Source organism: Drosophila santomea, chromosome 2R, assembly GCF_016746245.2.
Source record: "Drosophila santomea strain STO CAGO 1482 chromosome 2R, Prin_Dsan_1.1, whole genome shotgun sequence".
In the NCBI taxonomy this organism is placed as follows: Eukaryota; Metazoa; Arthropoda; class Insecta; order Diptera; family Drosophilidae; genus Drosophila; species Drosophila santomea.
This window is the reverse complement of record NC_053017.2, coordinates 15,969,895-15,980,591: the sequence shown is the minus strand read 5'-3', so window position 1 is coordinate 15,980,591 and position 10,697 is coordinate 15,969,895. Positions and strand designations below refer to the sequence as shown.

Here is a 10,697-nt window from a genome sequence, read left to right as displayed (position 1 = left end):
CAAAGTTTTTCGTAAAATGGGTGGCGTTCTGAAGAGAATGCTAAAGAAATAAAAAATAAAGCCATACGCCCAGGGAATTTGAATTTATTGCTCTGATGAATTCCGTAATTCCTTGGATCTTCTGCGCGGTCCGTGGCCTTTTTTTCAAGTGCCTCGATGGTTGCCACCGCACACCGAAATCCGAAGCCCTGGGCGGTCGAAGGAGTCCAAGGATCGCATGTCAAGTGGTCCGATAGCCCAACTGTCAACTGTCAACTGGCGGTGGGCAACTGTCATCCGCTTGGCTTGGGTATTGTTTATGTTTGGCGGCGCCTGCGCATCGGCGGGATAAACACGCGATGATGCAAACAAGTGGCTGTGGGCCACGTTGCGCTGGCCAGGATTATGGTGGTCTGGGCAACTGGAGGCCACCACCGTCGCGGCGGATCGATGGCCGTGGACATGCGCAGGAGCTGCGGACTCGAAAAGGACTCCTCCTCAGAGGTAGAGACGAATATTTTGGCCAGAACGCTTCTGTGCCTCGTGCAAAACGGTTCATTTCTCGTCCAGCAAAACGCTTCTGCTTTCTGTGTGGGTGTGTGAGTGTGCGTGTTGGCCGAATGCCTGAGTAGAGAAAAATCAAATTATTGTTATCGGCCCTCAGCTTCAGCTTCTCCATCAGCACAGCACTTTGTTTTTTGGCGATTAGAAATATTTGCGGCTGCCCTTTTTTGGACAGACGTCTGTGTGACGAGTGATTGTGCTCGGTGTTGCTTCTGTTGCCTTGGTTGTGTCACCAATACATACACGCAAATAACACACAAGCACACATCATACAGACACACACACACACAGCGTAATCCTTGGAGAAAAGTGAAAGTGAGACGCCCCAGCGACCCGGAAATCGGACAGCTTGGTATTTTTCGCATTTGGCGCACAACTTGGCTGGGAAAAAAGTTAGTGGAAAACCCTCAGCTGCAAAAGTTTCAACCATTTTCCACACGTTAACCGAAATTCAATCAAATTTTTGCCCCCTCGCTCGACCTTCTCTTTTACTCTCTCTCTGATTTATGCGTGGCATATACAACATTTTCGTATTCCCTTCTTACTTTTATTGGCACACATTATACACAGCACAATTTTGGTATCCAAAAAGCCCCGCGCCCTTCGTCTTTTTAACCTTCAGTTTCTGGCATGCTGTAAATTGTACTGTGAACACAAGAACTTTTTGTAAACTTTTTATCATACCCTTTTCTGTAAATACTTTTTTAAATTGTCTTGGCAAGCGATTTTTATTCCATTTTCTTAATTTACTCAATTTTGGAATTGCAGTCGAAATGATTTAATATTTAGCTAGCAAACGGATTTAACAAATCCGTTGCTGATAACAAAAACTATGTATGTGTAAAATTCATCCTAATAAAAATTTCAATATCTGTGGAAAGAGGTGCCAGAATCTGAATTCACCCTGCAACAGGTAAGTTGGCTATGTGGGTGAGTTATTTGCATAGAAAACTTTCCAAGTCATTTTATTTGATCGATATTTGTTAATGAGCAAACAGGTAAATTAATCTTTGCTTCGGGAAAACTTTGACCCGAACCAAAGTTTTCCAATTTTCAATGCATGCTCTCTTCGCCGTTTCACGTTGAGTTGCCCCAAAGTATGCAGCAAGTTTCTGCATTGTCTAGAGTCGGCCCAACGCCCACCGCCCACCACCCACCATCCACCCCTCACCCAGCGCCCACAGCAAGGCTGCTGCCACGCCCACTCGCTGTTCTTTGTTGTTGTTTTGTGCGTAGTTGATTGCGACAGGACCTTGTCTGCTGGCAGTTGCGGTTGCCTTTTTACCTTTAGCCCGCCCCTTTCCCGTCTTTATGGTAATTGTAATTTAGTTGTGTTTCAGCCATGTTCAAGGACACAATCTGTGACAGAGGCTGTGCGGTTTCTTTCCGCGGTCTTATAGGCTCTTACGGGGACTCTACGTGTTTTTCTCCTTTTTCTTTAGCTTTGCTCCATGGGGGAGGTGGAAAATATTGGCATGGAGCTGACGTGACTGGGGGCTGCCAGACTGTGTGTGGCTTAAAGTTGAAGTGAATTACAATTTAATTACTGGCAGCTCTCAGCGGCTTAGTGCTAAAAAATATTTATAGAAATTTCAATTACGCTTAGAATGGCTTAGAAAGTGAACTCGGCGGGGTAGGAAAATTCTTAAAATTACTTAAAGATATTTTATGCCGCATGTGTTTGACTTAAAATAAAACAGAAGAGCTGAGAGTGAAGATTGTTTTTATTAAGTATTCCTTAGAATTTTTTTTTATTAGTTGCAGACTAACTAAAATATTATTACAAATTGCAGATCTTATTTTCATTCAATATAGGCTAGCATATATTTTAAACTAGTTTTCTGGCTAGTTAAGATTTAGAATCTTGTTCCCAATAAGGATATAGTAGGAAAACGATTCCCAGCCTTGAGACAGATGAATGCATGAAAAAAACTCTTTTAACGTTTACTTTATTTCGATAATGAGAAGAAAGTGGTATTATACAAGCGAGTTAATATAAGCTTTCAGTACTATTATTATTAACAAACAACTGTACGTGATTGCAGTAAACCCAGATGCCCGAGGCATTGATTCTACCCGGCATGGCTGACGCAGAGCCGGACCTCTCGACTTTCGAGAACAAGACGGGGCTGGCGGAGGACATGAAGTTCCTGGCCTCCATGCCCGAGCTGTGTGACGTAACCTTCCTGGTGGGCGATACCCGCGAACCCGTCTGCGCCGTCAAGGTTTGTGCCATGTACTCCCCATGTTTTATTGTGCACCATCATCCTTTGGGTCCAGAAATCAGGTCACTGCGTAATCGCCGCACTGGCCGCCTAAATAATTGAGTCCTTTGAGTTACGCAGGATGCGTTCCTTTCATAGTTTGCTAGTGCTAAATATTATCACGCACTCAGCTGTACAAAGGCATTAGAATACTAACATTTTTGTCATGTAAAGTGAAGCATCCAAAGTTAAATAGGGCTTAAATTTAACTGGAATCGAGTCAAGTAATTTGTTTTAAGTTATTACAAAATTAAATGCAAATTTGTAGATCTTATTATTACGGTTATGGAAATTATTCCGTATAATAGTCTAATAGATTTTTCCCTGCACAGGCTGTGCTGGCATCCCGATCCCGAGTGTTTGCCAAAATGCTATACGCTGCCCCCTCGCCCCAGCGGAAGAGGGAAACCTCCACCAAGGAGAACAAGCTGCGCCTCTTCCTGAAACGCTCCTCGGAGCCCCTGCTCAATCTGCAGAATGCCGCACAACAGGTACGTATTCGCAGATGTGTTCTATATTCATCCATAATCGATTACCCAGCGGGGGGAATACTTACGTACGTATGTATGTATGTATGTGATGTGTGTCTGTGTGAGTGCCCGGTGTGATTTTGCATTTTGCCGTGTGGGTCTGCATCATTGGGGTTATTTTTGTATCCACCTTCTCGGTTCCCTTGAGTTCAGTTCAGTTCAATTCAGTACAGTATGGTTTGATATCCTTTTTTTTTGCGTATTGTTTTCATCCTCTTTTATGTGTAAATACGTCGTGAGCCAGTGAAAGCCATTTAACTGATATCAATGTTCTCGTGCCTTTTCTGTTGTGACAACCACCATTCCTCATCGTACTCGTTACCCCGCAACCCATATCCGTAATCATAGAGAACCGGTTATACCCAACAATTAGCTCCGATACCCGAGGTAACCAAGCATCAAATACTGCCTCTGTGCGTGTATATGTGCGTGTATCTGTAGTCGCTGTCGCTGTCGCTGTAACTCTAACTGTAACTGTGTGGGTGTCGTAATTGACGGATGTCCTTTTGATGTCCTTGCAGAGAGTAGCAGAGTAATACTAACGTAGTTAAAGTAATACAAGTAACGTCTTAACAATTGAATATAGTTTAAACAAAGAAGAGCATTTCTTCTTGATATACCTGCAAGGATATTTACAACTTCGGTCCTTCGAAGGTAGTCCCACTTTCCTATAAAACCAATATGCATTTCCTCTGTAATTGGCTATATGTAGATGTGTTGCTGAGTGTGCATCCAATCATTTGATATCTCTTTAAACAAAGGAATGTGATGCCCAGAATGGCTGGGGTGGTTTAAAAACTAGTTGTGCTTTTTTCTGAAATATTTCCCCACTAATCCTCGCTTCATTTCAAAGTTATTCTGCGCTGAACCTGTGTTGAATTTATTTCTCGTATGCAAATCTTCAAAATTGTTCTATAACTTATCTCCTTCTAAAATCTATCAGCCTTTGAGCTCTACTTACCTATAAAAATCTAACCATCTGACTTAGTTAGTCACAATTGGAATGGCTATGAGAAGTTATGTACTTTGCACCTGTTCTTGTTATGCTCTCCCCTAGCTGCTTCAACTTAATATTATTAATTTACCAATGCTGACCTACTGTGAATTTAGCCCTCAGGTCAGCAGCATCAGACCCTAATCATCGAGGAGTTTGAGCCCGACGTGTTCCGCCAACTGATCGAGTATATTCACACGGGCTGTGTGACCCTGCAGCCTCGCACTCTGCTGGGTAAATTGTAAAAATAAGTTTTAGATATACTTGAACTGATGGAGTCTCCTTTTAAGGCGTCATGAATGCCGCCGACTACTATGGCCTCGAGGAACTGCGTCGCGCCTGTGCAGGATTTGTGCAGTGCTGCATCAATGTGGATACCGTGTGCGCTTTGTTGGCCTCGGCCGAGCGTTATATCCAGTACAAGTGCACCAAGACCCTGGTACAAAAGGTTCTGGAGTTCGTGGATGAGCATGGAACCGAGGTGCTGAACCTGGGCAGCTTCACGCTGCTGCCACAGCACGTGGTTCGCCTGATCCTGGCCAGAGAGGAGCTGCGGGCCGACGAATTCACCAAATTTCAAGCGGCTCTCATGTGGAGCAAGAAGTACTATGACAACAATCCGGTGAGGGTTTTGAAAACGTGTGAGCTTTCAAGAACTTTCTATTAAGACTTTGGCTGTCCACGCAGAACATCGACATTAAGGAGATCCTGGGCACTTTCTGCGAGTACATCCAGTTCCATAAGATCCCGGCCAACGTGCTGATGCGGGAGATCCATCCGCTGAATCTCGTTCCGTATGCGATCATCATGAACGCACTGGCTTACCAGGTGGGTTGCATTGTGCTTCTAGATTGCTTTGCGCTGCTTCCTTGGTGTTTAACTCAGTCACTCACGCCATCATCTGTCCATCTATCTCTGTCCGCCTATCTTTCTCTCCGTCCATCCATCCAACCATCCACCGCCACCCATGCGCCACGCTCCATTCCGTCCATCCATCCTGTTGTCCCCTTTATGTCTGATTCTACACATTGCAGGCAGACCCAGAAAGCATCGACCCCGGAAAGCTGTCTCCCAACTCTAGCCGAGTGAGGCGTGCGCGTCAGAACCAAGGTCGCTCGATGTCGGTCCAGAGCTCCCTAGATCCGTATGGCTCGAACACCACCCTCAGTTCCAGCGGCAGCAGCGACCCGACGAGTGGTCCGCACCACAGCAACTAACATAAGTTGAACGGCCCCTCCTCCTCCTCGTCGTCCCAGCAGCAACACCACCGCCACCGTCACCACCACCAGTCGCTGCCCAAGATCCGGAAAGCCAAGTCGCAGTCCTTCCGCACGCGACGCAGTCCCTCGGAGCGGCGAAGTCCCAACAATGCACCCAATCTAACTCTGAATACCTCGTTGACCTCCGGAAATGGAGAGAAGAAGCGCAGCCCCTTGACGCCAAAGAGTCCGGTCATGCCAGTGCCGGAGTCCAAGAGTCCGGGCAGCAGTTCCCAAAAGACGCCCACCTCGCTGTCGCGCCAGGGAACTCTCCGCGCCTCAAATCGCCGGAAGAATAGCGGACAGCTCTCCATATCGCTGGGCACCCAGGGCAGACGAAGTCCTGTCGGTCTCAACGATCGCAGTCCCCAAGGACGCCGGAGTCCGCTCTTTCCCAGCAGCGGATTAAGGTCACCAAATGATCCAATGACTAGTCCCACAGTTAGGAGTCCCACTGGGGAGCCCCGAAGAAGTAGCCCCACTTTCAGTGTGCACACCCAGGAACGTCGATCGCCTTTGGGGGCAGTGGCTCCCACAGACTTTGGCTGCCAATTTGGACTTCCGGGCACCCGAAGGAGCCCCACATCCACGGTCCACGTCCAGGACATGGCCACTGAACCCGAAGAAGCGGGTTTCGTTGGCCTCAAGCGGCCCTCGATAAGCCTCTTCACACCCATATATTTTGCCAGCGAGAAGCGTTCGCCCATGGGCCCGATACCGCCGATAACCGTCTCCAATCCCGCCGAGACTTACAAGAGTGCGGAACGAGAACGGGAGGCGGCGGAGGCCGCTGCCCGGGAAAGGGAGAAGGAGAAGGAAAAGGAGGCAGCCCAGCCGCAGGAGAAGAAGAGCGTGATGCGTGAGATCCTAGCCTTTGTGAGGAAGCCCTCTAAGCATCTGAGTAGCCGAACCAATCGCTTTGCAAATGCCTTCACCCGAGCGGAGTCCGGATCCTCCGGCGGTCCACTCATCCGGCAGAGCACCTTCTCAGCCAGTCCGGCGGCATCCTCTACGGCCGCCAAGAGTGCTGTCCAAAAGCAAATGTCCGAGGTGGGCTTTGAGCCGAAGATATCCCAGAAGTTCACCCACTACGCCAAGATGTCTCTGAGGCTCCGGAGGTCGACGAAACGCGACGAGGAGGAAAAGGAGAAGCAGAAGCTGAGTTCTGCATCCGGATCCAAGAGGCCCAGTGCGGACCTAAGTCAGGCGAACGTGGAGCAACAGGTAGGTGGATCGTCGGACGAACTGCCCTTCGAGCTGGCCAATGTGCACTTCGAGAAGGTAGGTGAGTCCTATATCAAGCATGAGAGGCTCCGTGAATTGCAAGAACCCGAGGCCGTAAAGGAGGACGACACCGAAAAGGATGCGGAGGCAGAAACCGAGGTGGAACAAACCGATGCAGCCATGGCCCAGTTTGTGGAGGAGGTCACTAACTCGCTCAAAGTGGTGGCCCTCAACGGCGAAGGCGGAACAGCCGCAGTGCATCACTTCACCCGTCGTTCGGAGAGCCGGGAGCCCATAGAGCCGCGAATCAGCGAGGAACGGGAATCAGATTCCAATGACCTAATGATACCCGAGGACATGCGCGCCGAGCTGGTAGAGATCTTGAAAGCCTATCCCCCAGAACCAGTTTATGTGAATCTGCAGGCACTGCGGCGGGAGACCGAAGATGCGGACCTGGCCATCGCCCAAGCTGAAGCCGCAGCTTTGGCGGCGGCCGAGCCCGCTAAGAAGCCGCTCCAGTGTCCTACCATCGAGTTTGAGCCGCCGTCGCGCCGCTCTTCCTTCGATCCACCTCGTTCCCCATTCCTGGAGCAGCTCCGCAGTCCCGGGGTGGACACGGAAACCGATCTCATAAATCTGCAGCGTCTGGACTCCGGGGGCGACAGCTTCGAGCTGGTGGAGAGCAAGTGGAGCAAGTCCAGTCGTGGCGAGTCCAGTTTCGATTGTCCCTACTCGTCCAGGGATACCAGCTTTGACGTTTCCATTTCGCGGTATCAGTCCACTAGCTACGAGGATCAGACCTCCAGCTTTGAGATTGTCGATACCGATGAAAGAGGCCAAGGAGGCAGAAGAGCCGTTGATCTGAGGAAGAGCTCCATTGAGCTGGTGGATGCGGAGACCTTCCAAAGATCTGGCTCCTCCTGCGGAGGCCGCAAGTCCTCGCTGGAGACCCACTTTGACTACACACCCACCGAGGGTGGTGGTCGATCGCCCAGCCTTCCGTTTCCGGCGATGAGCAAGAAACAGCGCACGGAGAACTTCCGCCAGCTGCACGTCTCCCAATTCAGTGCCTTCTCCCGGGCACGCAGTCCGTTGTCTCAGCAGACTTCCTCCAACTATAGCTCCAGGGATAGCTACGACTCCAGTGGGTCATATCCACACGGCTATGGCTATCCCCCGGAACCCCAGAGAAGTCCGTACGGGGATCCCAGTCGCAAGCACTTTCCCCTGACTGTCCGGCAAAAAGGCGAGGAGGAGCGAGAGGTGCGCACCTTCCTCTGCACTGATCAGAGATGCGCCTCCATCTTCGAGCCGCGACCCAGTTCCGTGCTCACCCAGCAGCTGTCCACCGGGTCCATGTCCACGCCATCGGGCTATACGAACGGCACGCCCAGAGTTCCTGGCGTTGCTCCGGTCGGTCCTGTTCCGCTGCCTCACCCCGGCGCCCCACTCTCCTCCTGCGGCTTCTCCAGCGGCAGTGAATTCGAGCCACCGTCACCGAGACGAGCGGCCAGCGCCTCGCCCAAGCACACCTTCACATTCCGCATCGTGATGAAGAAGGTGGACAGCTCGCCGGAGGCATTGTGTCCAGAGAGACATCGCTCGCGGATTATAGATCGATACAGGAGGCGCGACAGTCGCCGGAAGCGCATCCATGATGCGGGAAAGAGCTTCTAGGGGCAAAGGTAAATGGTACTGGTGGAAGCCAGTGATGGGACTAGTACTTAGATAGCAAACAAGGCCAAGGGAGTGGCAAACCATAATGTGCTGGAAATATACTGCATATAAATCTGAAATAATTAACTGATCAAATTCATTCTCAAACTCAACAATAACTGCCTTTTCCATACTGATGTAATAGAACGTTAATCCAAAAATACGCAATATTTGTACCATAAAGAATACATCTTAAATGAAATCAAAAGCTGTAAATTAAAAGCCGATTTGCCCCATAACGATGAAACAATACAACTATTTTAATGTTCAATATGCATTAAATAGTCCTGAATAAGAATCTTAGTAATTCGATATCAAGTACCTGTAATTGCATATATTTTGTATAGTAATAATCACAGTTGTATATGAATACAATGTGGCATACCATTGCATGGCATCTTATATACTGAAATTGTTTAATATATGTGCATAATGTTTTTTTTTTTAGTTAGTCTATCCCATCACTGGTACCAAACAAAGCAAACCTCATAAGCATTGTCGGCAATCTATTGATACTCGTATCTGTACGATGCTCATATATTTTTGACAATCTCGGTGTTGAATCTATGTAGATCCTAATCGCAATGTTTTAGGGTTAAGGGTGTCACCGAACAAAAGGCGTTTGGTAATCAAACTTTATAAAATGGTTCTGGTTTTTAGGCCGTTTCAAAAGCTCTACCAAAGGCGCTCGCTTCGGGACACCGAAGTCGGTTAAACTTATGATCTCTGCTGATTTGTGAAGCGACCCTCGTTCGATCCGTGGTCGGTCGCAAACTAATCGATTGCCTAGGCGGCTAATGAAATATAGATATAGAAGTCAAATGTATATTCTAAATCATTAACAAACTTATGCGCAACAATAATTCCTCCCACGATTTACCTGACTACTATTTAAACAACAATAGATCAAAAGTTTATATGTATACATGTGCATAAGAGTTCACACTTTGATGTTGTAATTAATGTGGAAATCGATATCAGAAAGTAAGAATAATGTTCTAAGTATTTGTGCATTTTTACGTGGTTCCTGTTATATAGCTATAATTATATGCGTTAGCAAAACGCGAGTATTACAAATTTTTGATGGCATAACATAATCAATATACATTGTATGATTCTAAATAACCTAAGAATGATTAAAATCTAAATGTAACCGAACTGCGCTGCTATTGCAAAAGGATGGGACAAGATGTTCTAGTTAGCTCCTAAGACTAAGATCAAAGCAAAATTATACGCATCTGGGTGTGCGTATGTTTGTATATTAAAGCTGGACTTGGGGCCGTACTTAAATCTTAAAATTTAGGAAAAGCGTTAGCTTTTGTGCCGCGCAAAGAGTGGAAAACATTGTATTACTAAATTAATATTTATTGTTAAACTTTGAGCAACATTTTTGGACTCTGTGTTTGTTAATCAAATAGAATAATCCCGAGTAAACTCTAAATTTAAGCTGAGTATCTAAAGAATCATAGTTTACAAAGTATACAAATGTATGTTATATTGTAAGTGGAGTAAGGACCGTTTTTAGCGAGTTACTCCTAAGAAGCAAGATATCAGCATTTTACAGGTAATTACGCTTCATAAGCATTTAATTCCAATCAAATGGTAACTAATCGTACCGATAACCACACATCAATTGCCACCAGCTGACATCTCGGACCTGGGAGATGCATCGATCGGTCCAGAACTACACTCGTAACACTCGTAATCGGAATGCCAGTAGAAACGTTGCTATTTTGATTTGTAGTTGCTTGTTTTGAAACTAACCAATAACAGTCGCTGACCAAATCGCTTACCAGTTACCAGTTATTTTCGATCGATTTTCCATTGCGCCTCTGAATGCTTGTGAGAGGTGATCGCCAATGGAGCCAATTGTAGCGATTCAGATTCGGAGCACCCAACTACAATTTCACAATGCCAACTTCTTCTATTTGCAGAGCGGGTTTACGTATACAGAGTGCCAGCTGGATCGGATGTGGATGTAGGCCCAGTTTGCCCAGTTGGCCCAGCTTATATACTGAATACTGCAATAAATTGCTTAGTATTCCCATTTTGCGGGTATCACATTCAGAGGATGTCGTTGTCGTGGCATTTGTTAGACTAAGTCCAGTTCGAATCGAATCGAATTGAATCGAATCACGTTAAATATCTTACTTTGCATTTTTATTGC

At 47.1% G+C, this 10,697-nt stretch overlaps 1 protein-coding gene across 11 annotated transcripts; it reads left to right on the top strand.

Moving 5' to 3' along the window:
* Positions 1-128: 128 nt before the first annotated feature.
* LOC120445201 (serine-enriched protein) lies at positions 129-10,538 on the top strand. Of its 11 annotated transcripts, none has more exons than XM_039625436.2 (9): positions 129-935; positions 2,589-2,768; positions 3,140-3,298; positions 3,686-3,724; positions 4,448-4,565; positions 4,622-4,953; positions 5,019-5,159; positions 5,366-5,416; positions 5,591-10,538. In XM_039625436.2, the coding sequence occupies exons 2-9, from the start codon at positions 2,598-2,600 to the stop codon at positions 8,489-8,491; spliced, it is 3,912 nt and encodes a 1,303-aa protein (XP_039481370.1). In that variant the 5' UTR covers positions 129-935; positions 2,589-2,597; the 3' UTR covers positions 8,492-10,538. The 11 variants fall into 11 exon arrangements, with proteins under 11 accessions (XP_039481370.1, XP_039481362.1, XP_039481365.1 ...); XM_039625428.2 differs by adding an exon at positions 1,312-1,456 and having other exon boundaries at positions 129-570; positions 5,366-5,697; XM_039625431.2 differs by adding an exon at positions 1,425-1,456 and having other exon boundaries at positions 129-574; positions 5,366-5,697.
* The last annotated feature ends 159 nt before the right edge of the window (positions 10,539-10,697 follow it).

Coding starts and splice junctions, on each gene's coding strand:
- LOC120445201 (XM_039625436.2), top strand. CDS start 2,598: ATGCCCGAGGCATTGATTCTACCCGGCATGGCTGACGCAGAGCCGGAC. Junction 2,769..3,139: donor AACCCGTCTGCGCCGTCAAG/GTTTGTGCCATG, acceptor TTCCCTGCACAG/GCTGTGCTGGCATCCCGATC. Junction 4,954..5,018: donor AGTACTATGACAACAATCCG/GTGAGGGTTTTG, acceptor CTGTCCACGCAG/AACATCGACATTAAGGAGAT.